The 19,666-nt window shown below is 31.3% G+C and overlaps 1 protein-coding gene across 1 annotated transcript in view; it reads left to right on the top strand.

The window, feature by feature from the left end:
• Positions 1 to 19,666, top strand: part of CCDC171 (coiled-coil domain containing 171) — a 288,764-nt gene that overhangs the window by 254,177 nt on the left and 14,921 nt on the right. The window contains exons 22-23 of the mRNA XM_026453886.1: positions 5,989 to 6,134; positions 8,187 to 8,241. Of these exons, the coding sequence (XP_026309671.1) occupies positions 5,989 to 6,134; positions 8,187 to 8,241 (201 nt within the window). The remainder of the gene's footprint in view (positions 1 to 5,988; positions 6,135 to 8,186; positions 8,242 to 19,666) is intronic.

Genomic DNA, 19,666 nt, shown 5'->3' with positions numbered 1-19,666 from the left:
AAGACATTTTCAAAGGCATATGTGAGAATAAGGTACAGATAATCATGAGGTATTATACAACGAAATCTTATAGGATACTTGGAAATTTTTAAGGTGAGTTTTCATTGCCCATTTGCCCCATTTGTTGTTAATCATCTGTCACATGGCCTGTTTATAAAAGTAACGTGTTTTATACTTTTCTTTGTTAAAATTTCCTTTTATCTTTTTCAAGTGTGATAAAATGATTTTAAAAATTATACATATTTGTGTGTATATATGTAAGTAAATAAATGAGGCAGAAATAGTATAGACCCTCATAAGTTGTCATATATAGGTGGAGATTTAAAGAACACTCTGTAATGACATTACATGTAGAAGTGTAATTATTATATTAACCATGTCTTTTATATTTGTGTAGTCTTTTACCATTTATAGGATACGTTAACATCTGTTGTCTTACTAGACATGTGAGTTCTAACTAGGACTGCCATTTATTTAACCCTGAAAGTGGGTAAGTTATTTGAGCTTCAGCTTCAGTTTATTAATATGTCACCTACATTACTAGAAAACAATAGAAGATAGTATCCCTAAGGAAGATTACTTTAAATTACATAACTTTATAGTTAAATTCCTCATATAAAATATAGGATACCAAGATCGAAATTTATTCAAATATGAACTGTACTATATACCAACATCTTTTATTGTTGTATTTTTATTGTAAATTATCTAATTTTTTTGTGATTGTGTGTTTTTTTTTTTTTTTTTTTTTTGAGATGGAGTCCCACTCTGTCGCCCAGGCTGGAGTGCAGTGGTGCGATCTCTGCTCACTGCAAGCTCCGCTGCCTCCCAGGTTCACGCCATTCTCCTGCCTCAGCCTCCAGAGTAGCTGGGACTACAGGTGCCCGCCACCATACCCGGCTAATTTTTTTTTTTTTTTTTTTTAGTAGAGACAGGATTTCACCGTGTTAGCTAGGATGGTCTCAATCTCCCGACCTCGTGATCTGCCTGCCTCGGCCTCCCAAAGTGCTGGGATTACAGGCATGAGCCACTGTGCCCGGCCCTAATTGTTTTATCTTACAGATTTTCGGGCTTTATTATAAAATATATTATTCTTTAGTTTCATTCCTAACTTGCTTACCCAGCCCTTTTGTAAATTTGGGTGTTATATCATTTTATGTTTGTGGTTTCTGTGACAACCTGTACAGTTTGATCCACCTAGCAAGTATATAATTAATTATTAATTAATGTAATTTTTTAGTTGTTGTAACAGTAGGGCTGAAAATAGCCTTATTTCCTTTTTAAACATTAATTTTACTAAGCTTTCAAACTAAATTTATTGTAATCTAGAGATGTTTATTTAAAGAAATAGTCAGACAGCAATAAGTTTATTTTTCTTTAAATATTCTATTTTTTCCCCCGACTCAGGAATGTAGCCTAGTTCTTATAACACTTGTGTTGTTGTCTTTCCTTTCATTTTGTATGACTAACTTTTTATACCAAATTGAATAAGCCATTAGCTTTTAGTGTGTAGGAATGTAGATCCATAGATATTTCCCATTAGACAAAAGAAAATCTATAAAAGCAATATCCCCTGGGGCTTGGTCTTCCTAGCGGCCTAATGGTCTAAAGCACTGCTATACTGTACCCTTATGAGAAAGAACTATGTTGGGTGATTCGCTTGGCATCCAGAAATCTTAGTTGAAGAGATATGCATACCCTTTAAGATAACTTTAATGTTTGTACTGTACCACATTTATTAATTAAATATTCCAATTCAGGGAATTCATTTCATAAATTTTTTATTTCAAAAACCATTTCTAAACAGAATGATACACTTTGTATCTCTTATGCAGTTTTCAACTAGAGTTTGCTGAAACAATGAGAGATACTGTATTTAGATAGCCACATTGTTTTGATAAAGTTTTTTTTTCTAAAGAATTTTACTTCAAAAAAGACCTCCATTGGTGATAGTTATACAACTCTATGAATACATGCTGAATTGTACACTTTAAAGGAGTGAATTGTTTAGTATGTGGATTATATCTCAATAGAGCTGTTATTTAAAAAAATTTTCATTGCACAAAATGTTTTCATAGGTGTGAAGTAATAGAATTTCAATTTATTTTATAATTAATTAAAAATTACCTTAATAAACATTTGAAGCTTTAGAAATATAAAATTATGTATGACTTAAAATAATTTTTGCTGTTATTCAGTAGTAGCACATGCTTATTATAGAAACTTCAGAAACTATGGATAAGAAAAAATACATTTAAAAAATGTGTGGGTCATTTAATTTTCACATCTACCATGTATTCTATTCCTAAGCTTTTCCTATACTTGACTACTTCCTTTGTATCCGTACTTTTCTTGCTGGCTTTTATTAATAGTAGATAGCTTTTCATGATCATTTCAGGAAACAATAAAATGTTAGTATTTTCTAACAGGAGTAGTTAAATGAAAGCATTGTTTTTTTTTCCTTAACAGAGAAAATGAAGGTAAGCAATGACATCATTATCTAAAAAGAAATGCAATAAAGATATTATATAATAGCTTTTGAAATACAGTCATTTTGGAATACCATTGTAAAAATTCACTTTAAAACATTTTGGATTTAAAATGAAAACTGGAAATCTTTGATAAATAATATTGTAACATTGGTTCTTGTGTAGGTAGAATATTTTTTTCTGCTCTTTAAAAGACTCTTGTTATCATATCTAGCCTTAACTTTCTAACAGCTAAAATTGTTCGCAACACTGTTTAAAGATAAATTCATATCAGGCTTTGAATTTTTCTTCTTGGTAAATATTAAGACCTGAGTACAAAATGAGGGCTGTATTGTGGATTAAGTGAAATATCTCAAGGCTGTGCTGTTCTGATAACTGAACCTGAAGTGACCTTTCTCAGACACAATTACAGAGCTGTATGTTTTTCCTTTAATTTCATCAGGGGTTTAATTAGTATACAAATAAAACTTCCCTTATCTTCCTTTCTACCTAATTGGCTTGTCTTCACTTATATATGAAGTATGTGAAAGTGGGCTGTAATTAGGGTGACCGTGTTAACCTTTTTTCCGCAAATGTACTGTTGCTTAAAGGCCTCAAGGCCTAAAAACAGTGCTTTGGATTATTGCTTTGCAATCACTATGGCTGTCCCGTAGGTTTTCTCATGAGCAGAAGGGCTTTGGGTGCTGCAGGTTCCCACTGCTTAACAGGATCTTCATTCTTCTCCCCACTAAATGTTTATTGATTATCTCGCTGTTCCAGGCTCAGCCTCCAACAACTTAATATCAGGTGACAGTCGGGAGAGTTCTCCAAGTAATTAGAGTTGAGCATTGGGGGAACAATTAGGAGCAGAGTTATTAAACTTGATTTATCCTATTCTCTCCTGAACAGTTTCTTGGATATCAGAACATCACACTTTCACAATCTACCCTGGTTGAGAAATTAGTGGCTAACCTGCTGCTTATCATTGTTGCCTTGCTGCCTAGAGGCGCACCCTCTTGGTTTCAGTCATTCAGTTGGAAATATTAGAGTCCATAAAGTTTATCATGGGTTTTAATTAGATCAGTCTGAACAGGAGAAAAGAAAAACTGAATTTAAAATTATATGTGATATATGGATATATATTTGTAAATATATATATGATATGTACATATATATGTACACAAATGTATTTTTCTTTAAAGCTCAGTGTTAGGATTTTTAAATATTCTGTTTTTGTTATTTAAAAAAGATTAGGTATTAGGGAAAAGACATATTCTTGAATCGTGGTTTGTGTCTTGGTGTTTTACACCCATCCCCATCAATCTTAGGGCCCACTGATGTATTTCATGATATCATTCTCCTCTTTTCAAATGAGAATTCTATAAGTTATGATCTTTTTTCCAAAAAACTATATTATCTTTTTGTTTTCATACTCAAGGAAGTGTGAATTATATCGCTTTCTTTATACCACTTTTTGTTTCTTTTCTATGCCCTTGAAATAGTGTAAGCTTTAGAAGAGTTTGATGACTCCTGTCGTTTGCCCCTGAGACATGAAAATGAAAGAATGGAAATGAGAAGATTTAGCTATGTAGTAGAAATTCTAAGTTATGAGTTATATCTCCTTTGAAAGGATATCATAGGATGGTTGAAAAGTCAAGTGTGGGTTTCAAAGTCATGGATTCCCTCAGATTGGATCAGCAAGCTTCAATCTGTATAAGGTTAGAGATAATATACTGAATGCTGGATAGTCCCCTCACAAATATGCACCTCTAGTCATAAGAGTTACTGAGCAGAAGAATTTGAATGGATTGGCACAAGTGTATTGTTTTTGTTGGAAGAATTCAAGCTTTATCCATAACTGGTGGTGGACCATTAGTTTGATCTTCATATTTGAAAAATTGTTTTTTTGTTGCTTGAAAGATGTCAGAAATGCTGACTTTAAAAGGATTTCAAAAGGATTTTACTTTTTAAAATAAAGAACGTTCATGATGCTTTAGTGCATTTATCTTAGCATTGGTGCAAAATTAGTAGGTTTAGCGTGGTTTTAAAAATTTATTCTTTGCCATGTTTTTAAAGTTGGTTTGAATCAGTGACTATTTCTGTGGTGCAACGTGTGTGAAGATCTGTTAATAGTGAAGATTTAAAACAAAATACAATGTCTCATAAGCAGTCATAGTTTGTTTAATTTTTTTATTTATATTTGTTTGACAGTAACTTGACTATTTGAAAAGTGAATTTTAAAACTTTTAACGTTTTAAAATACCTGGTTTGACTGATAATGGCTTTCAATTCACCAGCAGTTAGAGGGAATTGATTGGTTTAGCATGTACGCAGCTTGAGTTTTTATATTATTCATTTTTTTAATACTACCCATTGTGAATGCACTGAAAGAATACTGTTAGAAGAGTTTTACACATGAAATTATAACCTTTTGTTTATTCTTTACTAGGTTTTTGAAGCACAGTGTGGATGTTAATGTGTGGCTAAACTGAGCAAGAAGAAAAAATTATGTGTATTCAGTCAATTATTTAGCTCACCATCCAACAAATTTAATCAAAAACTGTTTGATAAGCTTACTCTAGAAATTTTTTAGGCAAAGGAGTAAGAAGATTTTTAGTGCTAAGTGATCCTCTGATCCCTGTAATATTTTACATCCTAGAATTTTAAGTGAGGTCTAAAAAATACTTCTCTCAGTTGTGAGCTTCTGATTCTAAGCCTGCAATATAAAGTTGTGCAATTGCATCTTGAAATTTTTGCGCTAAGTAAATGTTTCAAATTAAAGTAGATAGCAAATATAAATCAACAGATTTTGTACTTCTGTGACTAAGAAAATATTTGTGGAATACAAATAATTCTGAATGCAAGTATTATTTATAACTTTATTAGTTGAAACATGTTGATCCTATTTGTGTTGCGATCCTTGATGTCAGAATTATTTACTGGGAAGCAGTGAATTTTATTTTGGAGTCCAATTTGTTTGTTTGCTGAAATGTCTATAGCCACCTAACTATGTATTTATAAAGATAGTGGTGGTACTGTTTCATCTTGGGTTTACCATTTTCTTATAGATATCCTGGTCTATCGTTTTCTCAATCACATGCATAGTTTGGGCATACGATAGTTCTTAACTCTAGTTCTATTTAGAATAAAATTGACTCTAAATTTCGTGTGCTTTCTACCCTGAAAACTTTATTTTTTCATCATTAAAAGAAAGTACAACTTGAGATTTTTATAATCAGATTATTTTTAGTAAAAATACAATTTATTTGCCTTGCAGTATTTTAAAAAATAAAATGGAACTGTATTTTGTAACCAAACATTTTCCAAAATCTTATCAGTTCTATCATTTCTAATTAGTAAGTATATAAAATTTTTGCAGAAAATTTGTTAAACTTTGATGTGTAATGACCCAAGTCTACTTCTCAGTCAGTCTCTATTCTTCTTTGTTTAATAGCCTATGGCATAAATTGAAGTTAATTATCAGGGCTGACAAGTAACTCTGTTTTCTGTCTGCTTGCAGAGTCTCTCCGAGGCAAAGATGGAGCTGAGAAGAAAAGATCAATCTCTGCGTCAGCTCAATAGACATCTTACCCAGCTGGAGCAGGACAAGCGTCGACTAGAGGAGAACATCCATGATGCAGAGAGTGCCCTCCGCATGGCAGCCAAGTGAGCATTTGGACCTTGGGGAGATCACTTAAAACAGACAAAAGATCAATTCTTACTTTCATGCTCCGGGTTTTAGCCCTGGATAATACAGTGTTAGAAAACAAAAGTACAGCTGTCTTTCTTTGAAATTCTCTGATATATCCTCAAAAAAGAAAAACTCTTAACATACTAAATATATATTTTATTGAGAAACCTCAGAAAAGTATAAGCTTATATAAAACCTCTAATTATGCTTATTTTGGGCTCCATTGTAGTGTTACATGTTAGAAACTATTTTTTATTAATGTGAAATGTAAGACTCTATTTATAAGTTTTTCATAGTATCTTCTGTTATACATTCCTATTCTCTTCTGCCTCACTGTCTCTAAAAGTTTGCTCTGCATATATTATTATATACTAATATTGCAAGTAATATTTCCATAAAGAAATGTTAGCATACAATCAGCATATGTATCATAGCATTTAAAAAATACAATAAAACATTGATCATGAAAACTCATTTAATTTTTATAGCTGTATATTCTAATACTTTAAGTAGAAAAATATACAGTTTTCAGAGTAGACCACTATGTAAATGTGATGAAAATCTCTTTCCTTTTTTTTTTGAAACCAGGTAATCAAGTTGACATACATTATGAAGTTCACATTGAATAGTTCTCTTGGGCATTTTTATTTGTTCCTCATATCAAATTTCATGGAATACTGTAAGACAGTTCTTTGTGCAACAGCATGGCTTAAAGAAAATCTGTTTTCAAGGAATAAAGAAACATCTAATTTTGATAAACGCAGTGTTTTCTAAGTTTAGAATTCTGAATTTCTTTACTTGCAAAAATATATGTATATTAAATATTTTTTGAGAGAAACAAGCATAAAATATCATCAAATATGAATATAGTCTGTAAACTACAGAATGTGTATAAATCACTGAACAAGGAATCCGCAATCTTCAGATATTCATAAGCTTTGCCACTGGGTTTGTGACATTACTCAAACATAATGAAAACATGAATTGACATAAGGCCAAAATATTGACATATTTGAATAACCACTGATAGTTTTTTGGGAAATTGTAAAGCTGTATAATATTGCACCACCATATAAGATGTATATTTTTGTCATTTTTTAAAATATAAGTTTGAGTGAATCAGTTTTTGTTGTTACTGTTCACTCCCAGTTTCATCATGTCATATGAGAGGCTTAGCCCAGGTAATTTCCAGTGAGTCTTATAGCACTGAGAAAATTCTGAGATGAATGAAAATAGGCTTATAAAACCTCCAGATTCAAATTGTATTTTCAAAACAGTGCTGCTAATTCAGTATTTTGACATGTCTATGATCTGTGACCATGGGCACATGTTTTTATAAAACTAAAGAAAGCTAATTTGAAATCTGGAGAACTAATACATTATTTACAGTTTTCAATTTCAATTTACAATTAGATTTTTATCTTCAGTATTTTCATTCAAACTTTTTATTTCATTATGAAGGCTAAATTGAATATACTAGGCTGATAGGAGAAACTAGTAACTTTGCATATTCCTAGACAAGTCACGGAGGAGTTTTCTGTGTAATTATTATAGCATAAAAAGACTGTGTAGAAAGGAAAATACTATTTTGCATAGTATGGTCATTTATTATATATCCCCATCACTAAGATTTTTAAAGTCTTTTTCATTAGAAATCGAGGAATGAAGTTTTATCATTTACAGCACATTTTAAATGATCAGTAATGTAATTGTAATTTTTTTCTTTGTTTTTCACTTTTTTTACCTTTTTACTCTCCCCTACCCCGATTTAGGACAGGCAACAAAATTTAAGATATGTGTTAAATGTGGAAATATGTCAGTGAATATGGTTAGTTTTTGTACATTTAAAAGGAGAACAATGAATTAAAAATCAAAATTTAAAAAGGTAAAATAAATTAAAAAAATAAAAGGAGAACAATGATATCAGACCCTTACTTTTTAATACTAGTGACTTATAGTAAAATGTGTAGCAGTTGTAGTAAGGTTTGAGTTTTACTAACACTTAATCTTTCTTTTATTTTTTCTAGAGACAAAGAATGTGTTGCAAATCACATGAGAGCAGTAGAAAATACGCTTCACAAGGTACTGTAATTTTTCTTTAATATTGTTCAATTTGTATCATGACACCTAGTCATTATTTTTATTAGCCACAAAGTATTTTAATTCATTTTGTAACTTAAAAAAATAAATTAACAAAAAGATGCTATGCAGATGACTGGAAATTTCCATTACATAGTGCTATATTGCATGCTTTTTTCAGAATTCACTTTATATATTTAATAAGACTATGAAAATAGTGGTTTCCCCAAACTGGTGTAATTGTAGTTGAAATTATTTGCGGTCTTTGCTGAACAAAGCAAAGGTCATTAAAATTCTTATATGTCTCATAATGATGAAATGTTTGACCACATTGTCTAACCTCTTACCACTCTTAAACCAACAGTCCTATATATATATGTATGGAGAGAAGCATGTATTTTATTTAGTAATACTCATATATGTAAACTAGGTAGTAATGTTATTCAAATTGAAATTTTCTTTCTTTCTTGTAAGAATATATTCTTAAAGTAGAAATTTAATTATTTAATATATTCTATTGTTTTCAAATTTGATTACTCCTGTATGATAAACTCTGAGTGTTAATTTGCAGTGATGAGCAGCATAATAAAAATATTATGATATTTGTAAAAACATAATATATTTACTGACCATGTGTTTTGTTAGCACTCCACTCTGCATTGAAAGATGTGTTCGTTATTTCATCATTCAAAAGCAGAGAAACATTATTTATGTATTTCTGCTACTGTCTGATAGGCAAATTATTGGAAATGCAAACATTAAGTACTTTAAAGATATGTGGAGTTTATGAATTAATCATATTTAGAATAACCTTGTAAATAAATTTTTTATATAATATCATTTTATAAGTCACTTAAAATACCCTAAAACTAACTTTTTGAAGGACATATTAAATAAAAATTAGCAAATTAATAGTTAATGCATTTTAACATTTTAAAAACAACGGGCCCCTGTATTCTTTTGTATTTTGAAAGTGACCAGCATTATTTCATGTTAACAAAAGTATTTTGGAAAAGAAAAATAATCTGAGTGCTATTTCCTAAGCTTCTTTGAAACTATGATTTCTCCCCCTTCCCATTTAAAAAAGTTTAGTTAGTCAGTATTGTTTAAATATAGTCACATTAAATTTATATGTGCCACAAATCTGAAATTTAGATTTGCAGTGAAAGAGACATCTTTGGTATGTTTTTTTGAACTTGGTGTATAGAAAAGTCAATTACGTCATATACGTGGCACACCCTTTTATATAGTTAATGTTGACTTTGAAATCCAGTTGGTTTTTCATCATCCCAGTCGGAGAAAAAAAAGAGTTAGACAGCAGCTAACTTGGGGAATGAACTTTGACATCAGGGAAAAACCATCACCAATATGAAATGTAAATGTTGTACCTTCTTCTTTTCTTATGAAAATGACAAAATATATCATTTAAATATGATAAAGACTGATTGCAGCAGGATGATTAGAATCATACAGTTCTTCAGTTGTAGTTCATCTTTTGATTTTTGTGTCATACGGAAAGAAAGCTGTCTGTAAAGCTGGTCTGTAGCCATTGTAGATTTACTTTTGCTTTATGGCTTTTTCTCTCTTCAGATTTAGTAGTTAATTATTTTGATTTACGTCTTTAGAAAATTCTATTAATATAGTGGTTTTAAAATTATCTATTACTTTTCAAGCTTGAAGTGAAAACTTAGGAGAGATAATTGGAGATAATTCTCTTTTCTGTGAAGTATGAGTGAGAATGAATGAGTGATAAGGAGGTGGCCCAGAGAGTCCTCTGAAGGTCTCGGGAAGATGCACACCCACCTGTCTTCATGCCAGAGTTCAGTAGGTTTATTTTTCTGGCTGCCTTGGACTTTCCATTGGCATTTTACTGTCTTTGATGAAACAAAGAGTAGTATGGAAGGAGGGTCCAGGCTCTTTCACAGGATGGTAAAAATCGATATGGATACATCCAAACTCTTTAGCAAAGTTTACTGTGCATAGTAAAATAGTATGACTATTTATATTTCTTACTGTTTTAAACATATGTGTTTTCAAGGTTGGTACCATTCATTCTAGAATAAAACTAAGTCTTACCCACTGAGTTGAATTTTAATAGTAACTTCTGACACTAATCAAATAGAAGAAAGAACTTGTTTTCCTGCAGACATTATTTCTTTTCTTGGATGTTAAGGAACTTAATCTGAACATATTTGTTTTTAGGAAAAACAATTACATTTTGTTTATACTTGTTAGCTTTTAAGCAACCCATTTCATTCAACTTTTCAAATACTACAACTGTATTACACAGAACAGTTGATTAGATATTATTTTCAAAATTCCATTTGGGACTGGTAACTATTTAATAAGGAAGGTCAGTCATTTCAGTTAAAAAACAGTTTTTTTTTTTTTTCAAAGAAATGTAAGTTTTATATTAATTTCATTTAGATATATATTTTTATGCCCGTTTTTAATGTAGGTCAGAACTTAATTTTATAATACACTGTTTTGGGGGGGGGCAATATCAAGGTATTGGAGATAAGAAACGTAAGAACAAGAAGAAACAAAATCATCATAACTTTTCATGAGTTGCATTTTTAAAAACACACCCTTCTCTCTTGAGTTGAAGTTTTGGCCGCTTTTTATTTTTTTGGAAAATCAAAAACTGTTTAACTTGTTTTGAAAAAAACTCACCAGCTTAACCATTTTAAAGTGCACAGTTCAGTGGCTTTCAGTATGTGCACCCATCACAGCTAATTCTGGAACATTTACATCACTTCAAAAGAAACCCAGTACCCAAGAAGCAATTATTTCTTACATCCCTTTCCCCTACATCCCAGCAAACACTGACCTGCCTTCTGTCTCTATGGATTTTCCTGTTCGGGTCATTTCATGTAAATGGAATAATACAATATGTGGTTTTAGATGTCTGGCTTCTTTCATTTAGCATAATTTATTCAAAGGTCATTCATGTTGTGGCATTTATTGATACATCATTCCGTTTTATGGCTGAATAATATGCCATTGTATAGTTATACCACATTTTGTTTAGGCATTCATCAGCTGATGGACACTGGATTGTTTCCACTTCTTGGTTATTATGAATAGTGAATGCTGTTGTGAAATTTTGTGTAAAAATTTTTGTTTGAAGGTCTGTTTTCACTTCTCTTAGGTATGTAGCTAGGAGTGGAACTGCTGGATCATATAACAAATACTTTGATAACTTTTTAAGGAACCACAAAACTGTTTTCCACAGTGACTGCACCATTTTAAATCTGTACCATTATGGATAAGCATTCTAATTTTTCCACATCCTTGCTCACACTTGTTAGTTTCAATTTTTGTTAATGGCCATCCTAGTGGCTATTATATAGTATATCACTGTGGTTTTGATTTGCATTTTCCTAATGACTAACAATGTTGAACATGTTTTCATGTGATTATTGATTATTTGTCTTCTTTGGAGAAATGTCTCCTCACATCCTTTGCCCATTTTTAAATCGGGTTGATTGTCTTTTTGTTGTTGAGTTTTAAGAGTTCTTTGCATATTCTGGATACTAGAATCTTGTTATGTATATGATTTGAAAACATTTTCTCCCATCATGTAGGTTATCTTTTTACCTTATATTTAGATAGTGTCCTTTGGTGAACAGAAGTTTTACAATTTGATGAAATCTAATTGTTTTTTTCTTGCTGCTGCTTGTGTGTTTGGCCTCATACCTAATAATCCATGTCCAAATGCAAAGTCATGAAGCTTTCCCCTGTGTTTTATTCTAAGAATTGTATAGTTTTAGCTCTTACATTTAGGTCTTTAGTCCATATAAAATAGATTTTATATATTCTATCATGTAAAGGCCCAACTTCATTCTTTTATATGGCAGTCCAATTATTCCAGCACTATTTGTTGAAAAGACTGTTCTTTTCCCATTGAATGATCATGTTGAATCATTCATATTCCTCTTGAAAATCAATTGACTATAGATGTGTATTTCTGGACTCTCAATTCTATTCCGTTGAATTGTATGTCTCTCGTCATATCAGTACCATGAGTTTTGATGACTGTGTTTTCTATTAAGTTTTGAAATTGAGAAATGTGAGATTTTGAGGTCTCAAGATTGTTCTGACTATTCAAGTTCTGTCATAAAATTCCATGTGAATTTTGGGATCAGCTTGTGATTTCTGCAAAAGAAGGCAATGGAATTTTGAAAGCTACTGTGGTGAATTTATAAATCAATTTGGGGAGTATTGTCATTTTAACAATATTAAGTCTTGCAATTCATGAACAGAGAATGCCTTTCTACTTGTTTAGATCTTCTTTAATTTCTCTCAACAGTGTTTTGTGGTTTTCAGTGTACAAGTTATGCATCTTCTTGGTTAAGTTTATTCTTTATTTTATAATTTGCAATGCTATTTTAAATGGAACTGTTTTCTTAAGTCTAATTTTTTATTCTTAATTGCTGGTGTGCAGAAGTACTACTGATTTTTGTATGTTTATCTTTTATATGTTCATCTTGTCTCCTAAAAAACTGCTGAATTTATTAACTCTAGTAGTTTTTGTGTGCATGTATAGCTTCTGTAGGATTTTGTACATGTAAGATTATGTTATCTATGAATATAGTTTTACTTAGTTCTTTCTAATTTGGATGCCTTTAGTTTCTTTTTCTTATCTAATTATCTGGCTGGAACATCCAGTATGGTGTTGAATAGACATGTTGAGAGCAGACACCTTTGTTTTCTTCTTAATCTTAAGGGGAAAGTTTTTGGTCTTACACCATTGGGCATGATATTAGCTGTGGGTTTTTTCATAGATCCTCTTTATCAGTTTGAGAAAGTGCTCTTCCGTTCCTAGTTTTTTGAGTGTTTTTTTTATCATGAAAAGGCATTGAGTTTTGTCAAATGCTTTTCTTTTTCTGCATCAATTGAGAAGATCATGTTGTGCCTCCCCTCCTTCATCCTACTGATGTTTTGTACTACCTCGCATGATTTATGTATGTCGAACACCATTGTGTTCCTGGGATAAATCTCACTTGGTTATGGTGTATGATCTTTTGAATATGCTGCTAGGTTTGGTTTGCTAAGTTTTTTGTTTGTTTGTTTGTTTTTTTAGGGTTATTGCATCTAAATTCATAGGACATGTTGGTCTGTAGTTTTCTTTTGTGATATCTTTGTCAGGCTTTAGGACCAAGTAATACCTCAGAAAAGGTTAGGAAATGCTCCCTTCTCTTCATTTTTTTTCAAGAATTTGAGAGATTGGTGTTAATTCTTTAAACATTTGGCAGAATTCACCAGTGAAACTTTCTGGGCCTGAACTTTTCTTATCTGGAAGGTTTTTGATACTGATTCATTCTTTTCTTGTTATAGATCTACTCAGATTTTCTATTTCTTTTTCAGTCAGTTTTGGTAGTTTGTGTGTTTCTAGAAATTTGTTTGTTTTATCTAAGTTATCTGACTTGATATTCAATTGCTCATTATCTTAGTATTGTTTTTATTTCTGTAAGGTTAGTAGTAATGTCCCCATTTTTATTTCTGATTTTAGTAATTTAGTAACTTTTCCCATGGTTAGTCTAGGTAAAGTTTGTCAATATTATTTGTCTTTTTAAGGGTTCAACTTTTGGTTTCTTTGATTTGCTCCATGGTTTTTCTGTTCTCTATTTTGTATTATCTCTACTCTAAAACATTATTATTTCTTCCTTCTGTTTGCTTTGGGTTTAGTTTGTGCTCTCTGTCTCTTTCTTAACTGCTCCAAGCTGGCAGGTTAGGTTATTGATTTGAGATCTTTCTTCTTTTTTAATGTAGACATTTACAGCTATAGATTTCTGTCTGATACAGCTTACACTGCATCTCAGAAGTTTTGTTTTATTATTTTTTTATATTCATCTATTTCAAAGTATTTTCTAATTTCTATGATTTCTTCATTGACTTATTATATAAGAGTGAGCTGATTAATTTCTGAATACTTGGAAATTTCCCACACCTTTTTTTTTGCTATTGAATTATGATTTAATTTTATATGGTTTAAATACTTTGTTTGATTTCTATTCTTTTTAAGTTTGTTAAAGTTTGTTATATGGTCCAGAATATGGTCTGTCTTGCTGAATGTTAAATGTGCATTTTAAAAGAATATGTATTCTTTTGTTAGGTAGAGTGTTCTCTGTATGTCTGTTATGTGTAGTTGGTTTATGGTGTTCAAGTCTTCTAAATCCTTGATTGTTTTTTGTCTGGGTGTCCTATTCATTAGTGAAAGTGTGATGTCAGAGTCTCCAAATGTTATTGTTGAACTCTTTCCTCTTCAATTTGGTCAGTTTTGCTTCATATATTTTGAGATTATGTGGAAATTGTTGTATCTTCTTGATGAATTGACTCTTTTATCATTATATGATGTCTTTGTTTCTTGCAATAATTTTGATCTTAAAGTCTTTTGTCTGATATTAGTGTAGGCGCTCGCTTGGTTACTTATCTCGCTCGCTTGGTTACTGTTTGCGTGGGCTTTTTCTGTCTTTTCACTTTTAACCTATTTGTGTCTTTGTATCTAAGATGAATCTATTATAGACAGTGTCAAATGAATCACGTTTCGAAAAAAATTCATTTTGCTAACTTCTGACTTTCAATTGGATATTTAAATCAATTTACATTTAACATAATCGTGATAAGGAAGGACTTCTGCCATTTTATTTACATGTATTATATCTGTTTTGTTCCTCAGTTCCTCTACTAGTCCTTCTTGTCTGCATTAGATAGATCTTTGGTAGTATACCATTTTCTTTATTCCCTTCTCTTTTATTTTACTATACATGTTTAGTTGTTTTCTTAGTGTTACCCTTAGTGATTACAATTAACATCTTAATTCAAAACAATCTTGTTTGAATTAATGCCAACGTAGTACCAATTATGTTTAAAAATTTTGCTCTTATATAGCTTCATCCTTTCTCTTCATACTGTTACAAATTACATCCTTATATATTGTGTGCCCATCAACATAGTTTATAATGATTGTTTTATATAGTTGTCTTTTAAATCTATAGAAGAAAAAGAGGAGTTACAAACCAAACATACATTAATACTGACTTTTATATTTCCCCACGTGTTTACCTTTGCTGGCGTTCCTTATTTTTTCATGTGAATTTGAGTTACTGTCTAGTATCCTTTCATTTCAGGACTCCCTTTAGCATTTCTTATTGGGCAGATCTAGTGGCAAATTCCCTTAGCTTTTGTTTATCTTGGAATGTCTTAGTTTCTCCTTCATTAGAAAAAGTTTTAATTTTATTGTGGTAAGACCACTTAATCTAAGATCTAGCCTTTTAATGGATATTTACTATGCAATACAATATTGTTAACCACAGGTACAATGTTATAAAGCAGAGTTTCAGAACTTACCCATCTTGCGTAACTGAAGCTTTATACCTATTCATTAACAACTCCCCACTTTGCCCTCCCCGACCCCAGCCCCTGGTAACCACCATTGTACTCTCCTTTTCCATGAGTTTGACTATTTTAGATGCGTCATATAAGTGGAATTATGTAGCATTTGTTCTGTGAATGGTTTGTTTCACTTAGCATAATGTCCTCAAGGTTCATCCATTTTGTTGTATATCATAGGATTTCCTTCTTCTAAAAGGCTGATTATTTCCTTCCTTTTAAAAGCTGAGTAATATTTATTGACTATATATACTATATTTTATGTATTCATTTATCTCTCAATAGACATTTAGGTTGTTTCTAGATCTTGGCTATTATAAATAGTACTGAAGTGAACTTGGGATTGTATATATTTCTTAGAGATTCTTATTGCAATTCTTTTAGATAAATACCCATAAGTGGTTGCTGAATCATATGTGGTAGTTCTAATTTTAACTTTTTGTGGAATCTCCATACTTTTTTTCCATAGCATCTGCACCACTTTACATTCCTTTGCTGTTGTGTACATGGGTTCCAGTTTCTCCACATCTTTGCCAACACTTGTCTTTTTAAAATTTTTTTTATAATAGTCCTCCTAATAGGTATGAGGTGATACCTCCCTGTGGTTTTGATTTTTATTTCCTTGATGATAGTGACATTGAGGATGTTTTCATATACCTGTTGACCATTTGTATGTCTTCTTTGGATAAATGTCTATTCAAGTTCTTAGCCCATTGTAAAATCAGGTTATTAGTTTCTTTTTGCTTTTTGCTATAAGAAATTAACTCTTATATTTTAGAAATTAAACCCCTTATATGGTTTGCAAGTATTTTCTCTTATCCTATAGGTTGCCTTTTCATTATATTAATTATTACTATTATTTTTTGCTATGCAGAAGCCTTTTCATTTGATGTAGTTTCACTTGTCTGTTTTCATTTTTGTTTCTTGTGCTTTTAGTGGCATATTTTTCTTGCCAAATCATGCTTCCTAGGACATTCAATGATACGTTGAATACAAGTGGTAAAAGCAGACCTCCTTACCTTGTTCATGATTTTAGAGGAAAAGCTTTAAGTTTTTAATCATTGAGTGTGATATTAGCTGTGGACTCTACATATATGGCCTTTGGTGTGTTCAGGGTACTTTTCTTCTACTCCTAGTTTGTTGAGAGTTTTTATCATGAAAGGCTATTGAATTTTTATCAATTTTATCAAATGCTTTGTATGCATCTATTGAGATGATGGTGTGAATTTTGTCCTTCATTCTGTTAATGTTGTGTATCACAATTGATTTTTGCATGTTGAACCATTCTTACATCCCAGGGATAAATCCCACTTTGTAATGGCGCCTAATCCTTTAATTGTGCTTTTGAATTCAGTTGCTAATATTTTGGTAAGGAGTTTTGGATCTATATTCATCAGGGATATTGGCCTGTAGTTTTTTTTCTTGTGATGTCTTTGTCTGGTTTTGGTATCAGGAAAATGCTGGTCTCATAAAATATATTTGGAAGTTTTTCCTCCTTTTCAAGTTTTTTGGAGGAGTTTGAAAATCATTAACGTTAATTATTTAATTGTTTTATAGAATTCATCAGTAAAGCCACCTGGTCCTGGGCTTTTCTTTGTCAGAAGATTTTTGATTACTGAATCAATCTCCTTACTAAATAGTTCAAGATTTTCCCTCCTTCCCTCCCCCCCCAACCCATCCCTATCTTTGTGTCTTTCTTTCTTTCTTTTTTATTTGTTTGTTTGTTTGTTTGTTTGTTTGTTTTGAGACAGTATCTTGCTTTGTTGCCTAGGCTGGAGTGGTGCAGTGGCATACTCATAGCTCACTGCAGCCTCAAACCCCTGGGCTCAAGAGATCCTCCTACCTCAGTCTCCAAGTAGCTGGGACTACAGGCATATGCCACCAAATCCTGCTAATTTTTAAATTATTATTTTTTTTGTAGAGATAGCATCTCACTATGTTGCCCAGGGTGTCTTGAACTCCTAGCCTCAAGCACTCCTCCCACCTTGGCCACCAAAGTGCTGGGATTATAGGTATAAGCCACCACACCTACCCTCTGTTCAAGAATTTCTATTTTTTTTTTTTAATCATTCATTCTTGCTAGGTTGCATGTTTCTTAGAATTTATCCATTTCTTCTAGATTATCTACTATATTTCATATAATTGTTCATAGTAGTCTCATGATTCTTTTTATTTCTGTGGTATCAGTTATAATTTCTCCTCTTCATGTGTTTTTTTTTTTTTTTTTAGTTTTATCTGTTTTTCCTAGTCTTACTAAAGGTTTGTAAATTTCATCTTTTCAAAATGCACACTCTTAGTTTTACTGATTTTCTCTATTGTGTTTTTTTAGTTCTCTACTTTTTTCCTGTTCTAATCTTTATTATTTCCTTCCTTCTGCTAACTTTGGGTTTAGTTTGTTCCTCTTCTCGTTCCTTGAGGTGCCAAATTAAATCGTTTATTTGAGAAATTTCTTTTTTTTTTTTTTTAATGTAGGTGTTTACTGCTGTGCTTTTCCCCTTACTGCTGCTTTCACTGAGTCTCTTAAGTTTTGATATGTTGTATTTCATTTTCATTTTCATTTGTCTCAAGATATTTTCTAACTTTCCTAATGATTTCTTTCTTATGCCATTGGTTGTTCAAAAATTTGTTGTTTTTTTCTATATATTGTGAATTTTCCAGTTTTTCTTCTATACTTTGTTTCTGGTTTCATTTCATTATAGTCAGAAAAAAACATTGGTATGATTTTAATATTCTTAAATCTATTAAGACTTGTTTTGACACCTATCATATGATATATCCTGGCAAATGATCTGTGTACACTTGAGAAGAATGCGTGTTCTGCTGCTGTATGCTGAAACGGTCTACATATGTTCATTAGGTTCATTTGGTCTATAGTGTTGTTTGTGTTTGCTATTTCTTTTTCTAACTGGTTGTTATCCCCATTATTGGAAGTGGGGTAATGAAGTCTCCTACTGTTATTGTGTTGCTGTCTATATTCCCTTCAGTTCTGCCAATATTTGTTTTATATATTTAGGTGCTCTGTTGTTAGGGGTGTGTGTGTGTGTGTGTGTGTGTGTATATGTGTATATAATTGTTAAAATTGTTATATGTTCCTGGAGACTGTATTCTTGTATCATGATATAATGTTATTCTTTGTCCCTCCTGACAGTTTTTGGCTTCTAATCTATTTTGTATGATATAAATATATTCACTTCTACTCTTTTTTGGTTACCAAATGGTAACTAATGTAATATCTATTTCCAACACTTTACTTTCAGTCTATGCACATCCTTAAATCTAAAATGAGTTTCTTATAGACAGTGTATAGTTGGATCTTGTTTTTTTTTTTTTTTTTTTTTTAAATTCATTCAGCCACTCTGTATCTCTTTATTGGAAGTTAAATCTATTTATTTATCAGAAGTTAAGTCTATTTACATTTTAAGTAATTACTGATAGAAAATTATTTATTATTGTCATTCTGTTCATCATTTTCTGTTCATCTTATAGTTCATTTGTTTTTGGAGTTCCACAGCTTTTGGAGTTCCTTAGTGCACAGTTCTTAGTTCATTTTTCTCCCTTGCTCTCATCCTTTGTGTTTTATTGATTTTTTTTTTGTGTTGATAAGCTTTTATTAATTTATTTTTTACTTTTGTGCAACTTATATGGGTATTTTGTTTCCAGTTATCCTGGGGCTTATATAAAATATGATTATGACAGTTGAAGTTGATAACAACTTAACTTTAATCACATGCAAAAACTCTACAGTTTTACTCCTCCTCCCTTCATATTTTGTTATTGATGTCACAATTTACTATATGGTGTATCCATTCACATAGTTTTTACTTACAGTTGTTTTTAATACTTTTGTGTTTTAACTTTTACATTAGAAATAAAAGTGATTTACCCACCACCACTAGAGTAATAAAGCATTCTGTATATCTATATAGTTACCTTTGAGTTTTATACTTTCTTATGGTATCATGTTGCTGTTTAGCATTCTATTATTTGTACTTGAAGAACTGCCTTTAGTGCTCCTTGTAAGGCAAGTCTGTTA

The sequence above is a fragment of the Piliocolobus tephrosceles genome, chromosome 14, assembly GCF_002776525.5.
Source record: "Piliocolobus tephrosceles isolate RC106 chromosome 14, ASM277652v3, whole genome shotgun sequence".
Lineage (NCBI taxonomy): Eukaryota > Metazoa > Chordata > Mammalia > Primates > Cercopithecidae > Piliocolobus > Piliocolobus tephrosceles.
This window is presented reverse-complemented; position numbering and strand designations above follow the sequence as displayed.